At 23.8% G+C, this 24,176-nt stretch overlaps 2 protein-coding genes across 20 annotated transcripts in view; both read right to left on the bottom strand.

Annotated features, from left to right (window-relative positions):
• Positions 1-24,176, bottom strand: part of LOC129610990 (serine/threonine-protein kinase N) — a 137,797-nt gene that overhangs the window by 10,947 nt on the left and 102,674 nt on the right. The window lies entirely within an intron of this gene.
• LOC129610991 (dual specificity protein kinase splA) lies at positions 73-17,997 on the bottom strand. Of its 10 annotated transcripts, none has more exons than XM_055523878.1 (6): positions 17,807-17,997; positions 5,779-5,835; positions 3,649-5,637; positions 2,714-2,941; positions 2,346-2,639; positions 73-2,279 (listed from the first exon to the last, which is right to left on the bottom strand). In XM_055523878.1, exons 3-6 carry the CDS (start codon positions 4,288-4,290, stop codon positions 351-353), a joined length of 3,093 nt encoding a protein of 1,030 aa, XP_055379853.1. In that variant the 5' UTR covers positions 4,291-5,637; positions 5,779-5,835; positions 17,807-17,997; the 3' UTR covers positions 73-350. The 10 variants fall into 10 exon arrangements, with proteins under 10 accessions (XP_055379853.1, XP_055379860.1, XP_055379851.1 ...); XM_055523885.1 differs by lacking the exon at positions 17,807-17,997 and adding an exon at positions 17,313-17,763 and having other exon boundaries at positions 3,649-4,784; positions 4,853-5,835; XM_055523876.1 differs by lacking the exon at positions 17,807-17,997 and adding an exon at positions 17,313-17,763.

Here is a 24,176-nt window from a genome sequence, read left to right as displayed (position 1 = left end):
TTTTTAACAGGAAAAATTCTTCTCTTTGTCTTCAAAAATTTGAAATAAAAAAAATGCAGCTTGTTAGTTTTTTTTTTGTTTAAAAGCATTAAAATAAATTGCATAAAAAATCAATTAAACACAGAGAATTTACAATTACTAGTATTATTCAAAATTTAAAAAATTTAATTGTAATATTTTCGAGTTTTATTTAAAAAATTAACGCCCTTTTCATATTTCTAACTATTTAAAAAATATTATTTACTACTTTAAATGTGATAACGACCTACATATTTTCTGACACATTTTTTTTTTTTACTATTTTTCACTTAAATGCAAATTTTTTTTTGTCTCTCTCTGCAAATTTCTAATTAACTTTGATTTTTTCTCAACCAAAAGATACCTTTGGGTGTGTCACCCATTGAATATGCTCTGCCACGACCTTCACCCGATTTTTGAAACCCTGAACGTTCATTGAACCAACGTCTACAATGTTCACATTCACAATCAGGATTTTTAGCTGGTCCAACATGATGACCAGGTTTACGCATTTGTGTTACAACACTACCAAAACGTCTTGCTCTTGCCAAATATTCTGTTGTATAACCTGATAGATTAGATTGTAAAGTTGAAGATTCACTGCCACTTTTATTATAGTCAGCTGTAAACATAACACGTGCTCTTCTATCTGGAAAATCAAATGGATTACGATCTTCACTACCATAACGTTGAGCTCGAGCAAGTTGATGTGAAAGATATTGTGGCATTGTTGTGAATTTTTGTTCTGATGATTGTTGATTTGGTGATGATTGTTTAAAATTAGGGCTAGTGTTTTTAGTACTTGCATTATTATTATTATTGTTATTGTTAATAGGTTCATCTCTTTCAGGAATAGTTTGATTTGAAAATCCATAATATTTAGTTGGTGTGTTAGATTCTGGGAATAATTCATATTCTGGTGTTATCGAATGTTGTCGTTGTTGCCATGCATATTGCATTGGTTCATTAGTTTGTTGTGAATAACCATGTAAAAATTGTTGAATTCTTGTTTGATGAGGTGAAATGGGACGTTGTGTATGAATTGGTGGGTGTATAGGTCCTAAATAAGGTTGTGGTGATGCATTATAATTAGGTAAATTTTGGGTATATAATTGACCTCCAGGTGATGGATATGGTTGTTGTGGTGGTGTCGCATAAGAATGACTTTGTGGAGAAGTGTATAGATGACTTTGAGGACTTAAATTATATTTTTGATTTGTTTGAATTCTAAACGATGTATCAGGGCTTCGAGCTGGACTAAGAAAAGATTTTTGTGGTGAAATATTTCTAAATGGGGGCGTTTCTGGGGATGGTTGAACACTACGATAATTTAGACGGTGATATTCTTCGGGATAAAAATCAGGCTGATAAAATGATTGTTCATTACTTGATCCACTCCATAATTTTTCCATATTTCGAATTCTCATACGATCACTAGCATTGTCATAATCAAAACTGTCAGTACGAGCTACGCTAATTTCAGTTTCCTTCCAAGATGATTCCATATCAAGAGAAGACATTGCTTTACTAGAAATACTACTACAAGTCATATCACGCATTGTTGATCGCGACGAGTTTGGATAATTTGAGCTGATAGCATCATCACTGGGATCCCTATGAACGTGTTTATTATTACGAACTGTTAATTTATTATTTTTTTGATCCCCAATATGTTTTTTGAATAACAATTGTTTAGATTCACTGACTTCTTCTGCTGTAGTTGATTTAGTTATCGCATGTCCAACATTCATTAACATTTCATTTTTAGGATCTGTTTGAGGATTTGCAAAAAATTGTGGTGGTCTAATTTTACTTGCACTTCTTCCTCGCTGTAAACCAGGCGATTTTTGTTTAACCAACTCTTCTTGCTGTTGTTTTAATTGTTGTTGTTGATTTAAAAATTTTCTTGGTAAATCTGTTTTTCCAGCTCGTTGATGTTTAAGTAACATTTGTTCTGTGTCTAATACAGTTTGTGGTGTGGAATTAGATTCCATATCATGTTTATTTTCATCTGATGATATTGATAGATCTAAATCATCTTCATCTTCTTCTTCATCCGAACCAGTACAATAAACATCAATATGAACAGTTCTTGGCGGTTTCTTGGTATCGGATTTTGATGATGATCCTGCTCCAGATTCAAATGCTGAACCAAAAGCATTTTGATTAGCTAAATTCTGGAGCATTTGTGCGGGTAATGGAGGAATTTTAGGTAGCGAAGGAGATTTATGAGTTTGTGGTGGTGATATAAATGAAGAGGGCTAAAAATAAAAATTAAATTAGAATGTTTTGTTTTATAGAACGGGAAAAATAATAATAATAATTACCATAAACGAGCTTCCCCCCTCGACAGGTAACGATGAAGTTTTGCGATGATTAGGTGACGACATTACAGAATCTGTATGTCGTCTCTGTTGATATGGCTGTTGTTTTTTTCTCTTTCCATCAATATTATCATTTGGATCAATTCCTACCTCTTCGCCATAAGTTTGGAATGGAATTGATTGAAAATATTTTGTTTCAGTATCACTAGTTTGGGAAAAAGCATCACGTAAGGAACAAATTTTACTAAATGAAAATTCATGTGGTGATGGTTTTTTCGAAGGTGGTCCCCTTGCCTCCTTAAATTATTAAATTATAGTTTATAATAATAATTGAATATGAAATATTTTATAAATTTCAAATTTTTTATTACCTGCTCTGGGGATACAGTATATGTAGTAGTAGTATTAAATGTTAATGGCTCGGAGTCTGATGGTATTTTACCATTTTTAGTTGGTATAAAATCAGCTACAGCTGATAATATTATGTTACACGTACTTTTACATCGTGTTCCATATTTTGGAGCTTTTCTAGGTGATTGATTTGAACAATTTCCAGAGTCGACTGTTGTAGTTGTCGAACGAAAACTTTCTGACTGTCCCTAAATTAAAAATGGCCGGAAAATTATTAAATAAAATTTTTTATGAGTTCGAAAAAGGAACATAGTATTAGTCACTTTTTCTCTTTTGTATTTAAAACGCGTTGTTATTTTTAAATATTATGTGCCTATGCGTTTCTTTTTAAATTAAATCTTTAACAACTAAATTTATGTTTCAATAATGTGACATAAGGCACATCAAAGGATTAACTAGAAATTAAATATGATTAAAATGAAATTATTTTATTTAACCGTGAAGAGGTTTTTGTAAATAAACTTGATAACAAAATTAATTTTATTAAATTGAGTGTAAAGTTCTTTTTGACGTCAAAATGTCTAAGAAATTAATTCATAATAATATTTCCAGATGACCACCCGAAAATAACAATAAAGACTTAATAATATATAAAAAAAATATATAAAATTAATTGGAAAAATGTGTCAAGATAAAAATAATTTTTCATATGCCACGAGCTTTAACGAAAATGAAAATGCAAAATTAAAATTATGATAGCAAGTGTACAGAGCATAAATCTATTTGGATCGATGAATCACTGTTATTATAGAAATATTGTAGCACGTATTCAATATGCAACAATTGTGTTGCTGGAAACAAAATAATGTTGAATGGAATTTCATTTATTTTAGAATTCGAACCGAGTGAAATGAAATTTATTTCTCAAATTAAGTATAAAAATAAAATATAGTACCTTTCCTATGGAACCATGACGTTTTTTATCTTTTGATGCCAATAATGGTATTTTTGAAGTTGTATTTTTTATTGTTGAACCGGTTGATGTTACAGTTGGTATTGCCGTTATAGTAGCTTTTAATACATTTTCTGATGTCTTTAAATCTTCTCTATTTTCAAAATTATCATCTTGATTTTCATTATCTTTTGATTCATTTGAACTCCATTTATAAAAAACTTTTATTGGATTATTTTGATTATTATTATTATTATTCTCTGTTGTTGTTGTTGTACTATTTGTTACATTTGTAATTTTTTCACCTGGTTTTCTATTTCTAAATGTTAATTGAGCATGTACAGTCCATTCAGCTGTTAATTTTGGTGAACCACTATTATTACTACTATTGCTGCCATCATTACCACTACCGTTGCTACTTAAATTATCATCATTATCATCATTATTATTATCATCACCTTCATTTGATATTATTGGAATTGGTGTTATACCAGTTGATGTTGAACCAATTGTTTGTGTATCACTTTCAATTTGTATTGATTTTGTATCATCACCATCATCATTACCATCATCATTTTTAATAATTAATTTTTCAACTACAGTATTATCAATATCAGAATCATTACCACTTTCTTGATTACTCATTATGAATTATTTTTTTATATTTAATTTATTATAGATAATTAAGTTGAATTAAAAAATTTATAAAAATGAATAGAAATTTAAGAATGTCTGAACATAATGTTTATGATGCTCAAACAATTTGTCATATTTTTATAGTATTTGAAATTTTCATGCAGACTTATTTTAATCAGTAATAAGTATGAATATTAAAAAATGGTGATAATATTGTGGAAATATCTTGTAATATTTTCATCTGATCAACACTTCGATATTAAGAATCTTGGTTCATATGTAGAAAATTTTAATAATTTATTCAAAAAATTTAAGATGAACAACAAATTTTTTTTTTTTTCTAAAACATTCGAATAATATGTGAAGTCTCCAAAAAGTCTCCAAAATGATATTTTTTTCTCTTGAACACCTACACTTGTATTCTCTATAGTCTCTATATAATTTCCATTATTTTTCAACAAATTTTTTCATTAATTTTCTTTTTGTATTGCCGTTGGTTATGTCTGCAAATAATAAATTTGGTTATGGGATATTTCGTTTTCTTTTCGATTTTCTCTTTTTTTAAACATACTCAAGTCTCAATGTGAGAAAATTTTTTTAGTAGATGAATGTGTATTGCCATTGTATAACGATAGCAGCAAAATATAAAATATATGTGCATGTATGTACGTCAGATCGTAATGATGAGTTTTCCTTATTATATTTCTGTTTGTTTGATTCAATGAAGTGGTTCAATGAGTTTTTTTTAATTTTTTGTTTTTTTTTCTTTTGAAAAATTTTAATTTTCTCAATAAAATGATTTCCCTGACGAAATTTTTCTATTTTTTATACGAAAATATTTCTTATAGGCATATTGTTATTATTGTTTAGCCAAAAAAAAATTTTTTTTTTTCAAAACTGTGTATGATATCTGATCTAATTTTAAATATTTTGCTGGTTGGTATATGTGAATGCGTATGTAATTTCCATACGTTTTAATTTAGGCGTAGGGTGCTCTTATTTTGTATGTAGTTGCGTTATAATTTCAGACTATTTATTTTAAATATTTTTTTTATGTATTTTTATACGTTTGTTTTTGTTTTTTTGATCATTTAAATTAAAAATTTTTTTTTTTTTTATTTTATTTTTTTATATATTTAAAATGTTGATATAGGTTAAATTTGCCGACTATAAGGAATGATTTTGATGGTTGATTTTATTGTTTTTATGTTTTAAATAATCTTAATGATTAAATTTAGCCATTATTATAATTTTTTTATTTTCATTTCACTTTAGTTTTCAAAATTAATTAATCACATTTTTAATTATCTAATTGGATTTTTTTGTTTTTTTTTTGTTTAAGATAATTTTTTATTTCTTTACAGTTTTGTTGGAATATAATTTTAAAAATAGAAAAAAAAAATATAAAATTATATATTTTAAAAAGACCTACAGTAATTCTTGAGGTGTCTGTTTTTATTTCTGTTTTTTTTTTTATTAGGATTTTTTGTATTTTACCTTATCCTATTATAATCGTACTTCTTTGTTTGGTTTTTTATTCAGGAATCTTTTAATCTATTAATTATTTAAAATAAAAAAAAACACACATACAGAAACATTTTGTTACAAAATTTTTCAAAATTTTTATTAATTTTCTAATTTATTAAAAAATATTAATTAACAATTAAGAATAAGAGAGTATGAGAAGAAAATATTACAGGAAAATATGTTTTTTTTGTCAAAATGCAAAAGTGTATTGTGACATTTCACAATAAATTTGACAAAATGGATGTTGGCAGATGATTAATTATTCGCAACATTGTATGCAAAAAACTCATAATTTGAAGTAGATATTAATAAGCGATTCGGTTGCTTAGCATTGTTGAAAAACTAAACATATTTTTAAGTGTTTACAATAATACCTAGCGGCCGATGTTGGAAAACTAAACATTTTAATGTGTAAGAGTTATAAAATTTTTCAAAAAGTAGACAATTAGAATAAAAATCATAAAAAAAAAATGTGTAAATTTTTTGCCCTATATAAAAAGTAATTAAAAATAAGAAATATTTCGCAGAGTGGGCGTATTCGAATAAAAAATCATATGTCAAAATGATCGAAAACTTTTGTTTATTTGCTACAAAGAAAAAAAATATCAAGCTACAGGTATAAGTTGTTAATTTAATTACAAATGAAAACGTATGATTTTGTCAGGCCTCTGACAATACGCTTTTTTCAGAGGTTTTCGTAATGTTTTATTTATGATATTTCAAACATAATGCCAAATACTGCTGAATATATGGAAAACTATATGTGCGTGGAAAACATTACTAATAATAAAAAATTTTGCAATAAATTTTTGAAATTGAAATTTTGAAAAACTTAGTTTTAATTTTGAAAATTATTTTTTACTATAAAACTTAAGGTAAGAGTTGAAAAATTTTTTTTTTCTGCGTTTAAAAAATAATTTATATTTGTGTATACACTTTTCAATTTCAACGTGGTTTTACACACTTCACATTCTCTTTTCAAAATTTCCGTTTACTCTTTAATTAAAATAAAGCTTCTATATATATGCAAAATTATACACACTTGTTTATTCTTTAAACTTTAAAGAGAGTGAAATAAAGTGCGTTTAAAAATTATTTACATTGAAAAATGTGAGGTAAATGTCTGATATAAATTGGAAGTTTTATTAAATAAAATAAACTAAATATTTGTTTATATCGGGGATAATGTGACAGAAACATAAAACGAGAATAAACAATAATCCTGAAAGAACACAATGTATACAAAAGACTTTGTTTACTATAAGATTTGAAATTTAGAGCAAAATTTTAGATTTTTTTATTTGAGTAATAAAAATTATTAAATGAGTACAAAAATAAGTGAATTTGCTAAAATATAAATTTCACTATTCATTCAAAATTACAAAAATTTATCAATAAATTTTTTAGTTATAAATAGATTCTAACTCATACCTCATTTTTACCAATAACATTTGCTTCTATACTTGAAATTATTAAATAATGAAGATAGCAAATTTATAAGAAACATTAATTTTTTAATAAAACAAGTAAATAAGAATTATTTTCATATTTAATGAAAAGAAAGATGTTAATCGAATAATTCATAATTTTTTTTTTCAAAATCAAATTATTTATCTCTTAGTCACTTAATAATTTAATTTTATTTATTTAATTCAAAGATAAATGAAATAAAAAAAGAAGCAATAAATTTCTAAAATATGAAAATAAATTAATTTTTTTTTTGTTTTTGACATGACAATAATTTATAAATGAACAAAGTTGTTCAATTAATGATTGGAATTTATGTTGTACATATTGGAATGTACGCACTCATATTTTGAACATATTGAGCTCTAAAGATTTATTACAATAATTATGAAAACATACGCATAGTACGCTTTTTAATTTAAAATTATTTAAGTATATTTTTACATAAAAGAATTACTCAGCAGTTTCAACTTTCAATATGGGCAAAAATATTTTTATATTTTAAAATTGTAGATTGTTATAATTGATTATCACAAATTGAAGAATTAGAATTGAGTCTAAATTAGTGGAATTAAGTAGAATGCGAAATTTATTAATTATTGAAAGTACTATTGTATCTTTTTTTCAAAAAGCTGAAATTTCTAATAGCAATCATCACCTCTTAATTCAAAATACAGAAACTTCATCTTCCTAATAAGAAGTTGCTTTTACATTTCGTAAACTTTCTCTTTAACATCAGAAAGTGTAATGGTTATTAATCTTGCCTGATTTCTTGTTTCTGCATATGCGTTTTTTTCACAAATACATATATAAAAATAATAGCCACAAACTGCAAATTTCATCTTGAACTCATACCCATATAATTAAAAGGAATTTATTGAAAAATATCTCTCCTGAATAACTTCAAGGCAATTTGAATTGTTTAAAATTTTATGAATAATTTTTTTTTAATTTTAAATTACATTAATTGAAAATTCTTGCCACATTTTTTAAAGAAAAACAAAAAGCCACTATTCTTACAAAAAAAACAAGCAAAGGATTTTTCTTAAGTGTTTTACTCTTTATTACATAGAAAGTAATAAAAGAAAAAATAATTTCAATAAAAATATTTCATTTCAAATTTCTGTGCATTTTAATATGTTTAATAAATTAGTCATCAATTGTTGGTGGGCACTTAGTTTTGATACAATCATACGAAAAATTAAAATGTTTCGTTTTTTAAATAAGATTTTCGACAAAATGATGAAATTTGTACTACTCGCGGCGCGTACAAATTTTATATTTTTTCGTTTAATATCAAAATATTTTAAACAAGAAAACATAAAAATTTTTTTTTATAACTTTTTCCTTCACAAAATATTTTTTTAATATCAATAAATTTTTTATAATGTTCCAATATAAATTTATAACATTTTTATTAATGTAAACTAAAATATATTTGTAATAGCTATGTAAAATTGAAATATTTTACATAAATTTAAAATGCATTTTTTATAATAAAAAAAAAATGTTCTAAAATTTTTTGTGGAATGTGGAAAATTTTTATACGAGTATTGGACAAAATCGAAATTATTAATTGATTTAAAATTAATTCTGATTGACTTTAGAATGCATAATTAAATTACCATAGAACTTAATATTATGCACTAATTTTATTGTCTTAGCTAAGCAAACGAAGGAGGTTATAGGTACTCTTGTGAATAATTATGTATATACATATATATATACGTAGACAATCAAAACAGTATAAGTAATTATGTTGTTCAAGCACGTTGTTATAAAAACAGTTGTTTTGAATAATAAGTTCATAAATTTTTAAATTATTAAATTAGGTAAGTTGGTAATCTTCAAACTATTCTTCTCAAAATACAAATTAGGAGTTAAGTGAAAAAATTAAGGCGTATAACTAATGAAGTTCTTTGAGCAAGATTCAGAAGTTTTCTTAACTGGGCATTGTCCGGTAAAATATCTCCTTCACAAACTGGGTAAATTGGATTCTCTTTTGTGTAGATTCTTTTGTGTATAGGGACGATGAGGAGACGGCCATACATATTCTATATGACTGCCCTTCTCTGGTAATCAGGAGACGCAGACGGTTTGTGTGAGTGCGGGAACGTCCTGCCTAATGGATATCTCCGGGTAATAACTTGGGAGCGGGGTTTGTATAAATGAGATATGGAACGGCTACAATAAGCCACAACTGGCCATGGTGGTCGGAGAGAAGGAGTTCCTTTGGTTACCTTTATCTTCAATAATCTGCATTATAAAACTATAGAGTAGAAGTTTCCCTAAATTATGAACTATTAAAAATTAAAATAACTTTAGAAATTAAATTTTGGTGTAAATAAATGTCCGAAATATCACATAATTTTCTCAATTTTAAGGACCCAGGAATCTGGGACATAAAAGGACAAAAATATTAGCCCGATATGTCTATTTAATAAAGTAAAAAGTGTAACATAACTAGCACTAATTTAAGGATAATTCTGATAACAGTTAAAGTTTAATATTACTTCAGTATTTATTAATCTTTCACACAATATTTTATTAATTTTAACAAATTTCAATACAATTCTAAATATTTTTTTTAAATTGTCCAATATTGATTAAATGCCAATCTATATTCACAAAATATATTGACAGTTCTTATTGACATTGTCTTTGAAAATTCACAATATTTTTATTGATCAAAGTCATCGAACACAAGAAACAATGACTAATGGCAATGAATTCGGATTAATTTATATTTAAAATATTTCAAGAATCTATTGTAGACATTTTTTTTTTTAAAAAGTTCAAGTACATCTTTTTTTAAAACTTTGCAATAATTTAAAATTTAACACGCTTTATAATTAAAATTTTGATTTCATACACAAAAAAAAAATATTAAAACTATTTCAAATTTCTTAAAAAAATTTTTTGAAATAAATTCGCATATATTTTTTTTTAATATTTCTAATTTTTTAGAAAAACAAGATTTTATTTTTTAATTCCTACGCATTGTTGTAGAACATTTTTATTTACAAAAGTGAATGTCAATCACAATTTAAATAATTCATTTCTCCGATCAACTCCTACTATTATTTCACCTTCCAATGCCTACACATTTCACATAAATTTATATTATTTTTTATAAACATTAACCACATAGTTTGTATACTCTAAAAAATACTGTAAAATTAACTACATGTGCATGTATCAGCAATTTTAATTACACCAACAATATCATCAATTTTTAATTTTGATCAATCAATTGCAATAATATGAAGTTTTATTTAATATTTACTAAATATTACCTTCATTTTCGAAAAATTCGTAAAAACTAAAATCAAATTTCAATAACAATGTTATAGGAGACAGAAAAAAATTTGAAATAGAAGAAAAATGCTCTTAAAAGTTCAAATACGCTTTCGTAAAAATTCGATTTGGATTTTTTTTTTTTCAAAAATATAATAAGAGTTCGAAATTCAAACTGACTCATCACAAAATTCACAGTACGCACATATTTTTAGCCTTTTTCCAAAAAATTTTTCAAAAACAAAATGCTTATTAGCATCACTCTGTCCGTCCGTTCGTGGGCCTGTTTCGAAAACTTCTACACATTTTAATCTTAGACAGCTGAAATTACATACAAATAGATCTTTACTAGAAACCTATTTTCGTAGAACAAAATTTTTACCTATCTCTACCCCTAATTTATCTATGTCCCTCAAATTCTTAAAAATGCCACTTTTGGATTATTCATAGTAACGAAACTATAAATGTTTTTTGAATTTTGTAAGTGCAGAATGGCAGTACGTGACATTTTTCCACTGCGCCATAGCATACTTTAAAATGGGAATGGCAAAATGACAGTTGAAATTAGTCGGTATCTGAAACGCATTTTTTTCAAATTTTTGATATAGTTTTCGCTCTAGACCATAAGTTTTAGGGGTCTGAAATTTTAACGCCTTTATATATTAATAAATAGTTTATTTCGTGGGATTTTTTTTTCAACCCATACCATCTCAAGCCATCACCGCTCAAAATTGGTAAAATTTGAATTTGCGGCAAAATATATATTAAAAAATCTAAGCGATTGTGTACAATTAAAAATGTAAGCGACATTCACTTGTTAAAGGGAAAAGTGCTTCTTTAACAACTAGCCCAACTTTATGATTTCCCATTTCAAATTATCGCCCGAAAATCAAAAGTGCGAAAAATGAAATGTGTTCAATTTATAAACATACATACAAATATGTATGTACATTTAACAAAGAAAACAATAAATATCAAAATATGTACAATACGTCAAATAATTCAATTTAAAATTAACTGTCGAAAATCATGTGGTTTAAACACTTTTATTTGTTTGCATGTTGGCTTACTTGACTACTTTGTTTCCTTCATTTATTCTTAGCAAAAAAAAAAAAAAGTGATTTTATTTTTCAACAGCAACTGCGGTCATTGTACGTAAGGTCATCCTCGTTATTAAATTGTAAAATTCAAAAAAAAAAAAAACAATAAAGAAAAGAAAATGGAAAAGGAAATAAATAAAAACAAGAATAAGGAAAATTAATAATTTATTATTTTCTAAGTTTATTTCTGAACAAAAATATTTTTTCTTCCACCCAAAAATAATATAATTAATTGTACTGTACATGTGGACCTATGTATATTTAGTTTATGCCAAACTATAAAAAACGTCATTTATTTAAATGAAGAATTTTTTTTTTTTGGTCTTTTTAACAATTTATTTAAGGTTAAACACGATTGTATAATGCTTACATTTCGAATAAAAAAAAAATAATATACCCCCTCCTGCTATTTAAAATAATTATCTAAGCTCTTATATTTTTATTAGTTGCAATTAAATAAAATTTTAAGCCGTGAAATATTTTAGCATATTAAGGTGCTTGCAATATTCGAATTGACGAAAATTAATTTTGGTGAACAACAAGAAAAAGTACAGTTAATCAGGTCAACTTTTTCATACGCCTACAAATGTTTTCCAAAAGTTATATGACAACTTACAAAAGGATTCATTAAGTTCCTTTTCCAATAATTTTTGATGAAGTTTGGATCTGTTTTGGGATGCAAGAATATTATATTTGTGATTATATGTCAATTATTGCAATTACATAGAAACATAATGAAATTTTATCAGAGTAGCGGTCTGGTTATTAAAACAGTTAATAATTTTGTGTTTTTAAATTTTCCAAGATATGAGCAAATTATTATTACGAGTAGATTTATGTATGACATGCGACACCTACTCAAATCGGCATTTTAATCGAATCAAAATTAAATAGGATTTTTTTTTGACAAGAATGTTTTGTCCTAAAGGTACATGCTTGGAAATTGTTCAAAAGCAGTGGTCGTAACTACAAACAACTTATTATTGGGACGACTGTGCTATTCTAAATGATTTACAAAATTTACACTTAATCTATTAACTAATTTTCAGTTTACTAATTTCAAATCAAAATTTCATTTATTCAAGTTGTTTTAGCTATTTGTTTTCTTTGAATTTAATTTCCACTCTAAAATAAAAATTTTGCTATTAAGTTTCGAAATGGCTATCAAGTTTTTATAAAGAATATCAAAACAGAATTACCCACGTCATAACAAATTTTCATATTAATAGGCAACAAGAAGAAAAAAATTAAGTTGTTACTAAACTAAAAATAACAAATTGAAACTGAAATACCACACACAACAAAAGAAAAGAGAAAAGAAACTCAAATAATAAAATTCTAAAAATTCCCAGATTTTCAATTTCTTTTTAAAATTTTAAAATAAATATTTAATTAAAATTTTTTCACTTTTAATAAACATTGTATTTTTATACTAATTTAATTATATTTTTACACATTTAATACGTTATTATTAAATTAATTTTTTACAATTAAATATTTTTAAAAATGAAAATATCAACAATTTCTCAATTGAGTTGTAAAAGTATTCCTATACTATAATTTTAATGTTAAAAATTTCTATCTTTACTATATATAATTTTTGAGTATAATTTAGAACAGTTTACAAAAAGAAAAAAATTAATTATTTGGTTGTTAATAAATTTTAATTTTAATGAATATTTCAAGTAGGAAATAAAAATTTTATATGTGTGTACCATAGCTATTTAATTTAGAGCAAATAAATAAAAATGAAAATAAATTGTGGTGATTTAAGGAAAATCAAAAGGAAAATAAAAGAAAATAAAGGAAAATATTTTCATTTTAGAAAATTACGCATAAGTAACAAATATTTTAGAAAGTAGAATAGAATTTTAATAAATGAATACAAAGTAATTCATTGGAATAGCCCTTCTGATAAAAGGACAATTTTAATTTAAAAATTTTATTTGGTTCCTACATTTCTATAAAATTTAAAATACAAAATTTAATAGTTTTTTTAAAAAAATCACTATTAAGTTAGATCTTATTTTAACCATATATCGTCCCTCTTCTGACAAATAGGCGTAACCACAAAATACCATTTTCGAGAAAAATACATTTTTCAAATTTGACTCAAAAAATGTTCATATTTTTTCATTTTGTTGTTTAGTAATATTAAGACATATACAGTCAAGTGATGCCTTTTTTTGGTTATTTCATTGACTGACAATAATGTGTATATAGTTAAACGTGTTGCTGCTATTTGATTTTTATTCATAATTTTGTTAAAGATAATAAATATATGTCTTTCTGAGAATGTGCGTTAAATGGAAATGCATTTGACATAAATAATATTTCAAATTTGAGAAAATTGCAGTTACGCCTATTTATTAAATGTGGTATGTGTTAAATAAACCAAAAAAATTATGTCATACTTGAATTCTTTCAAATATAAATACATTATCAGTAATTCACAATTATTAATGCTTAATTGCATATTTTGATTCACAATTGGAGTCATGCTTTAAAGTGTGACAGTTCTTTATCTTGCGATTCTTGTTTGTTCAAAAACAAAGGTATGAGCTCGGAAAATAGTAACAGAATTTTAAGCAGAAAAAATAAATAAATGAAATTAAGGCAAGAATGAAAGATAATAAGTAATCTGCTATTTCCCAGCATTCAATTTCGTATCCAAGGCATAGGATAATTAAATAGGTGACAATGCGACAAAACATATTTCACGTCACATACATAATTAAAATATTAGCGTTACACTACTTAAATATAAATATACTAATTTGTAAAATTAAAAAAGTTATTAGAAAATTTTAATAAATCGGCCCTAGGTCAAATTATTTACAAAACTAAAATTTAGTATCTAGTTTAGAAACACATTACAATGACTTATAAAACAATTCGAATAGTTTTGCCAAATTTCAGAATCCTAGAAGACACAGATCTCAAAAAAAATATCCGCAAAATGCTAAGAACATAATGCGTAACATTCATACATAATTTTTTATTAATTTTACTATGAATGAAAGTGTTAAGTATGTTTATGTTTCTAGATGCATTTAAGTATGCACATATATATGTATTTGATTGTGTATGTATATCAACAAATTGTTAGATTAATTGTTTTTTCTTAGAAATTTTTATTTTCCTATAAAAAACCAATCCGTACAAATACAAATATGTGTGTACGTTCATTTTTCATTTGTATTTTATCTATGTAACGTATAATATGTTATGTACACACACACATATCGTGTATAATTTCGAATTGGAAATTTTAAAAATTTACCTCGGTAATAATAAATAACCCTATCGTTTAACAATACATTTAGGTGTTGTTTACACCAAATGTTCTTTTATTAAGTATTTTTTTCTTTTTTCATTTTGCAAACAATTTTAAATAAAAATTCAATTATTTAATAAAAAAATTTAGGTGTGTATGTGCACATAAATTTATGAAAGTGGTTTATGGAATTAAAAAATATAGGGAAATTAAGAATTTATAAGGAATTTTTGAAATTTGTAAATAAAATGATGAGTTTTTAAACAAGAATGCGATAAAAAAAATTTTTTTTTTTTAATTTGTTTACAATTTTATTGAATACCAAAAGTTTTTAGACTTTAGAAACATTTTCTTGAAATTATATATATTCATACATAAATACATAATGTATATAAGTATGTATATATAAATACCATTAAACTCCAGTTAATTTCTTAATAGCAATAAAACAACTTGAGATTAAAATTTTTAAAATTTTATAAAAACTTAAGTATATTTCGCAGTTCTAATTTAAAAAATTTTTAATTGATATTTAAATTGAATGTTATACGGTGATTGCATTGTAGATACAGTTAGTATAATTTTACTTGATCACCAAATATATACAATGAAATTTGGAGTTTTTTAAGAATTGTCACAAGAAATAACAAATAACAAATAAGGTACATGATTAGTATGACAGTACTTAAATTAAACAGGTTCAATTTATCGTCAATTTCATTTTTCTCTTGCACGGCAGAATGTAGAAGTGTATACCGAATTATATAGGATTAAGTATTGCTTATGTTATTGAGGAATATTGAAATTTCCTTAGATCTAATTTATTTTTTTTTTTAGTGTTGAAATTAATATAATATCCTGTATAATCCTATATAAGATGTACACAATACCAAGAAAGCTCATTTGACTCACGTATTGCAAAGGTAATTATGACGTTGTAATAAAAATTATTTTGTTCCCATTATTGGAGAAAAAATAATTATTATTTGTAATTGTATTTGAATGCCTGTATAGAAGCATTAAATTAAAAGAAAATATTTAAAACTTCTTTTAATCTTTTAAAACAAAAAATTTGACTGTAATAATAAATAATTTTATATTTTGTAACAAAATGTCAATTTAATTCTAATAAAATTTTTAAAAATTTTAAATGAAATTTTATTCCTTTATATTTTAATTTTTTCCAAATTTCATTTTACTAAGTTAAAAGGGAAAAATCAAAATGACTGTCCATTTTGAATAAAATTTTATTTTTCTGTTTTCATTTTACTTAATTTTTTTTTTTTTTTGCGACTATATTTCTATTTTTACACCTGCGATATTTTCTCTTCTATTCATTCACAATACATTCATACTTTTACATAGATATTTTTTTGTTTTTAATAAAATTTTATTTAATTATTTATTAATATTAAATGAGTTCTACTTTATATCATAAACACGCACACACACACATATTTGCTTTTGTCCACAAGAATTATTTTTTTTTTCAAAAATTTATTAAAAATAATAATTTTATTACAAATCACTTTTTAATTAATAATTTGAATTTTGATAATTTTATGCTTTTTTATATATGTACATATACGTATATATAAGCGTGTATGTTAAAATATTTTTAAAACACAATTTTCTTTTAAATTGTCACCATTATAGTTTTTATTTTTATCTTTTGATAAATTAAAATATTAAATTGTTTATTACGGCGAAAAGAAAAGTATTACGCATTTATATATACATATTTATAGGTATGTATGTATAAATATAGTCAAATTGAGTATACATTAAATGTATATATAACATATGTATGTATATACATCTAAATATATTTATACGAATACTATAACAGTATAGTGTTGTATACTTGGAAATAATTTTTGATAAATATCCAAAAATTATGAAACAATTTTATTTTTTAAATTTTGAAATATTTTTTTTAAATAAATTAAATTTTTTTTTTATTTAATTTTAAAGTAAACTATTTAAAATGCAATATTAATTAGATGTGTAGATTAGAAATGTCGGATTATCCTTTTATTTTTTAATATAATGTAAGAATTTTCCTTTTTCCGTAAATTATTCCAGTTGAAATTCAAACAATATTTAGCGTATATTATGACACTTAAGATATAGAAATAAAAATTTTAAAATTTTCACCGTTATAATAATAAAAAATTACGCAAGAGGCAATTTTCACATAAAATATTTCAATTTTTCACAATTCCAAGACTCGTCAAACAAAAAAGACAAGAAAAAGATCAAACTTTCATTTTCCATTTTCTTTTTTTCACAAATTTAAAATTTCTTATATCTTATTGGTTTTTCTTTTTTATTTATTTAAGAATTATTACAAAATATTTTACAATTTCCTTTCTTTCTTTTACATTTTTTTTTATATTTTTTTAATTTATTTGAATTCAAATTCTTATTGATTTGTATATTTTTTTTTGTTTTTTCAAGAAAATTATAATAAAGCGGCTTTCTCACATATTTCCCGACTATTGCACAAACTACACTAAAATATTTTAAATAATAAAAATTGCCTACCCAAAACAAAAACAAAAAAAAACAAATTTCTTATTTTATTCAAAAGGTACTAGAGTGGCAGCACTCAACAAAAAAACAAAATTTCTCGGAAGTATGCGCGATCAATTAAAAACAAAAAATCATCAGAACAAAAGACTGATAAAATGAAAAATAAACATTTTTTTTTTTGTATTTTTGAAGGAAAAATTAAAAAAAATTTCTTTTTAGAAAATTTAAAAAACAACAACAATTACGAAAAAAACAAAATTAATTTTTTTTTTTTCAAATAAATTTTAAATAAGTTTTAAGTAAAGGAAAATTAAAAACTGACCGAATTTATTTGTCGGGTCGTTGTCACACAAGCAATTGTTTCGGCGACGACGAAAACAACTGCTCTCGTTTATGGCTTTTATTCGTTTGTTCTCAAAATTTTGAAAAAATTTTAGAAAAACCGTACTAAGAATAAAAAAATAGTTTGTTTTTTTTTTTTGTGTCAAAATTGAGAAAAAATATTTATTTTTATTTTTGTTTGTTAAAAACTTATTATCTACGTCATTAAAAAGTTTTTTTTTTAAAGGAAATCTCCAAAATTAAATGAAAAAATTTTATATTGCGTTATTTACTAGGTAATTAAAGATTTTTTCAAAAACTTTTAATCGTGTATAATTTTATTTTATACCATTTTTTTTTTTTGGAGAGATTTTCATTCTCCATGCCTTATCAACAATTTTTAGGCTGAAACAAAATATATACAATACAAGTACAATAAATTTTTTCTCACAAATTCCTTGAGAGAATTGGAGCAATCAATTTTTTATTTTCATATACCAAACAACTTTAACAAATACAAAAAGAACAAGGAAAACTTTTGAAAAAAAAGTCTCCAAAACAAGCACAATATTCACGTATTTAAAAAAAGATTTCCCCTTGTTTCACAATAAGGAAATTATTTTTTATTTATTTTCATTTTTAAAATTTTCAACATATTTGCATTGTACAAATTAATTTATTATACACGTCCAGCATTTCGTTCATATGTGTGTTGAGTTTTAGAAAATTGTACTCTTAAAAAACACTTTTAATGCAAAAATACATATGTACATACGTAGAAACTTTTGTAAACTAAACGTAAATTTGAAAATAAAAGCTAAAGAAAAAAATAGTCATGAAATCTCCAATTTCTCTTTTTTTTTTTGAAAATCTTTTAAAATGTTCGAATTCGCCACTATATTATTGTGAAAAGTTTATTTTTGAAATTCTTGGTTAATAACTTTGGGAAGTTTTCTTTTTCTTTCGAACTTTATTAAGATTTTTATTATTGTTTTTTTTTTTTTTATTATTTACTTAGATTTTGTAATCTTTGTTGGAAATTTTATTTTTATTGGATTTTAGCCAACTTTACGAAAAATTTATATTTTAGAGAATTGAATTAATTTTGAAAGCTTTTTTTAAAAATACCACCGATGATCAATAAAATAAATGAAACGAATAAATGAGATGATTTTCGGATAATACCCTACATACATGCATATTATAATGTTTAAAAGATCGAGTATCGAAATTTTTTAATTTATGTATTTCCTATAGAAATATATGTATGAATAAATACATATAGTACGAATAAAAATCTATGTTTAATTTTAATAAAGCTTATGGAATTAACTTAAAGAATTTTCGGATTGGAACTTTTAGGGTTTGTTATGTTTTCTCTAAGGAATCTTTGATCTGAAAGATGAGTTGGCCATTAATGAGTTCTTTCAATTTTGTTCAGTAATTTCATTTAAATAACAACCCTGTGAGGTATTATGTTTTGAAAACATTTGAAATCCCTAAAAAAATTAACAAAAATATAATGAGCATCAAATTTGTTTGAGCAAATTTTTAGAAATTAACTCTATCAGGCATTTGATCCAAGAACAAGCTCTAAAAGAAATTTAAAAAAAGTTACTAAATATAAATAACAAACATTAAAGTGTTATAAAGGTCAAAATATTTTAGTTCCCACCGTTAGATCCCAGACCCTGTAAAAGATCCTGGAAAACATCTGAATAAAATTACCGCAATATGATCTTGCGGTTTTGCAAGAAAAATTATTTTCCATTTATTGAATCTAGCAAATGGCATCATATTTCTTCAGTTTTGATTTATAAGAAAATTTAAGAAATTTTTGGGGTCATATAGTTACTTAGACGTAAGAGGAAATTATAATACAAATATTTGATGAGTTTAGTTAAACATTTAAAATTTTGAACTCATAGCACTCAACAGTAACTGTATAGTCGAAATAAATTAAGAAATAAAATTTTAATATAGAATAAAATAAGCTCAGAATAATCTGCAATTTTTTCTGTTCTGTCTTAATTCTAAACTCATATATTAAATACATAAAAAACATGGTAAATTTTATTCTAGAAATTTCATTTTTCTTATTTTCTACATACACCATAGTATAGCACCCAATAATCTAATTTGAAATATTCAAAATTTCCGTATAGTTTTTTTAACAACTTTAATATTTTACAATATTTAATTAAAATTTACGATCAAAATTCTATAAATAAATTCTAAAAATTGTTGAATTATAAAATAGTTTGTGGTCGCGGGAGTCACCCCAATAAAATATAATATGTGTAATCATATAACCATAAATTTTGAATTCTATATTTAAAAATTAAAATATGTACCTAATAAAAAAGTTTTAAAATTGCAAGCAACTTCGACATAGATTCCATTACTCACTTAAAATTTTATTATTCATTTGTAATTTGTAAAGGGGATTTGTATAAAAATAAATTTAAAAAAAAAATAATAATAAAAAGAAATTCAAATAAAGCTATTTAATATTTATTTTTTTATAATGTAGACCTAATATGTGTGTGAATGTGTAATGTGCATATAGGAATTCTGTTGTTACGCGCAATAAAAAGTGAATTTTTTCAAATAAGAAGAATGAAAAACAAAGCATCACTATGCTAGAACAAACAAAAAGAAAAACTTGGAAACGTTTTCTATAATAAATTAGGTCAAAAAATCAAATATTTTTCTTTCTTTTGTTTTTTTTTTTTTTAATTTTATTTTCATTTTCCACTGTTTATAAATTTACGAAAACAAAGAATATTCCGCTGCCGGCACAATATTGTTAAATAAAAAAAAAAAATAATTGTTGCGATTAATCGTTGGCAAAATATTTTTAATTTGCAATTAAATTTTAAAGATTCTCAATAGTCATTTTGCGAGTGAAGATTCTTTTGCACTAAAATAATTAATTTCTGTGTGGAAAATTTAGATTTAGTTTTTTGCATTTTAAAGCAAGGAGGAATCTTAATAAATATGTACAAACATATTATGAATAAAATAAATACAATTTATAATCGAAAAATATTGCATATACGCAGGCGAAAGAAAAATATTTAAGTTGAAATTCGACAAATCACCAGTCCAAATTCTTCACTAAAGAATCAAAGACATCAAATTCAGGTAAAGCTGATGTCACTGGCGGAGAGATTTAGTAACGAATAAAGAATCATGTAATTGATCACAATTAATTAAAAGTTAATGAATTTTAACCTTTGAATTTAGTTTTTAATCTTAATGCCATTGAGTTCTGAAGTAGAGCTTCCAGTTGGATCTAATGTCAAGCATTGAATTTTTAAATATAAATTACTTTTGAAAAGCTTTGAATTGACTTTTTTAAAATATGGATGGCGGTGTATATTAGTAAAAAATTGTCAATTACTTTTAATGTTTTACGAATTTAAGGCAAAATTGACTAGATTTAAGAAAGTGAAATTAAGTACAAATTAAATTTTATCTTGATTCAATCCAATTCTTTCATTATTTTTGAAAATTAAAGTTTGAGAATTAATGATAGAAAAATTTCATACAAAATATAGAATAATTTAGTAGTTACAATGTACATATGTTTGTATTTATAAATAACAAAAATGTTATATATTGTAATTTTTAAGTAAAACAGAAAACACACCTGACACATAATAAAAATTTACAATAATTGTCTTTAAAATAAAATTTTGAAAAAATTTATTATTTATCATACGCTTGAATGAAATTAGAGCGCATTAAATCAAAATAAAAAGACAAGGAAAAAAAAAATGAGGATAAAAAAATATTATTAAACTTCTAAAATTATTTTATATGATACGAGTATGCACATGTCATTAATAGAGGCCCAGACTATAAGATATTTTTATATTTTTAAGTTTTAATTCGAAAATAAGTTTTAAGTTTACCATTTTACTTGGTAACATATAGCCACCAGTATTTTATGAAATGTCACTCTTTTCATTCTATTATGCGGTTCAAAGTTAGCGGTTCAATAAAAATTTCCTAAAATTATTTAGTCTAACCGTCACCTATATACTAGAAATTTAGTAATATTATGTTGAGTCTTACTGAATAAGTTTAATCTATTCAATAATTGTTGTAAATATTGAATTTGTTAATTTATGCTTAAAGTTGAACTGATTAAGCAAGGGCTCAAATAAATTAATTATTATTTTAGTAGGTTATTCTCGACGAGTGAGAAGAAAACGAGTGAGTACAATATAATTTTCAAGTGAGAATAATTTTTTCGTATCTTGTTTTTTTTTCGCAATTAATTCACTTTATTTTTGAAACCAATTGATATTTTGAGAAAAAATGAGTAGTTTTATTGAAAAGATGACATATCTAATTCAAAAAATGAGAATGCTGATACGAACACGAGTGAAAAAGGTGAAAAACATAATCAAACTGTTAATTAATTATGAAATAAAAATAAAAATTTTTTCAATTACTATGTAAACATTTCAATCCTTTTTTCACCCATTATTAATAATAAAATTTACAAATTCATAATACTCCTTCTCATAAATGAGTTCTAAATATAATGTATAGGTACAAGTACATCTAGCAAATATATGCAAACATTCTACACGAGTATGTATGCAATCGACAATATAGAACAGATAAAATTATTATAGCAAAAAAAAAAAATGTGATCTAAAAATAAAATTTTTTTTTTCACATCACTCACATACTCTTGTATTATATGCTTATTTACGTACATATATAACATATATACCATATTTTATAACATACAATATGTATGCTCTTATTAAAATTTATCATAAATATTAATATAAATGTACCAAGCAGTCTACTGTTAGCAATTTTTTCGAACTTTATCATAAGGAACATGTAGGTACTAATCATCACATTAGGTTATTATTCTTTTATTTATTTTACTATATATACATTACTTACTTATATACATATATTTATGTATACAATATCTGAATAATGGGAGCAAATGAATTTATTTTTAGAATAAACGATAGACAAATTATACCACAGGTGAGTTAATTTCGATATTTATATAAATATAAATAATGAATATTATCAGAAATAAAAAATGTGGGTTTTATCAATTTTAATTAGATTTATTGAAATAAAATTTAGAAAGGGTTCAAATAAAAAATTGTCTCTTATATGTTACGTAGATAGATTTAAAAAAATAAAAAAATTGTACCCATAATTTGAAATGCTTAATATTTAAAATTTTTGTCTTATAATTTATTTAGAAAAAATTTATAACCATGGTGGAGTATTCCATTAAATTTTTCTATTAAAATTTATTTGACAGTCAGTTGTATGTCTTCATCGGAATACCCATAAATTTAACAAATTTATTACAAGAGTTATTATGAATTTTTACTCTATTGTCACTATAAAATATTCAGAAATAATTTTGGTCTAGATCTAGAATAAAAGAGAAATTATTACATCTAAAAATTTTATATAATTTCACAAATCTTCTAGGTTCATTAGATAATTTAATAGAATATAATTTTATTCCTATGACTCATTGACTGCTTTTGATCCAGAACATGAAATTTACATATGTATGTCGTAGATAATTTTCTTTTTCTCTTTTTATGAAGTTTGTTATTAAATTATGGTTTATTTTATATAGATCGTGTAGATTTCAAATCAAATCAGCCTATAAAAAAGTGGTTGGATTAAGAAAAATTGAAATGGATTAAATGTAAATTATTTTTCGGGGTTCTACAAATATACATATATATATTATTCTTTAAGACAAATTTATACTTTTTGGGATCAATTGAAATCAAGTAAAATATCGTCAGATAAAAAATTTTTAAAAGAATGGGGAATGAAAAATTAAAAATGTTCAAATTAGTCTAAATTAATTTATAATTAAAATTTATTGTCGTTTCTGAGGAAGGATGAAACCATTTTGCTAGTGTTGTTAATTTTTGTAATACAGTACACAAATAGAAAACGGAACTTTAATCTAATAGATTGTAATGACTAAGTGATTTAAATTAAGCTTAAATTTTATAAAGTATCAAAAATTTTCCCATTATGATCTCACAAAAATTTTAAATAAATTTCTTTAATTTTTCATTTTCAATAAGTTCGAGTACCTACTTTGCTATCTTTTCTTACATTTTATACAGCAAGACAAAAAATAATTAGTTGAAAATTGTAATTGATAAGTTTTACAGTTTTTTTTTTTTTAATGGTTGTAAATGAGTATAAAGATTGTATACATTATTATATTTTCAATAAATTTGTATCTATTTCTTTTGCATCGGTCTTTCAATGAAATTTTAAGAACACTTAATAAGCTTTTTAAGTATAATTTTGAGTTTCATCCAGCCTGTTAAAATTTGGTT

Source organism: Condylostylus longicornis, unplaced genomic scaffold (genome assembly GCF_029603195.1).
Source record: "Condylostylus longicornis isolate FDR11 unplaced genomic scaffold, ASM2960319v2 ptg000048l, whole genome shotgun sequence".
Classification (NCBI taxonomy): Eukaryota; Metazoa; Arthropoda; class Insecta; order Diptera; family Dolichopodidae; genus Condylostylus; species Condylostylus longicornis.
Note: the sequence above shows the minus strand (reverse complement) of the source record. Positions and strands in the feature narration are given on the sequence as shown.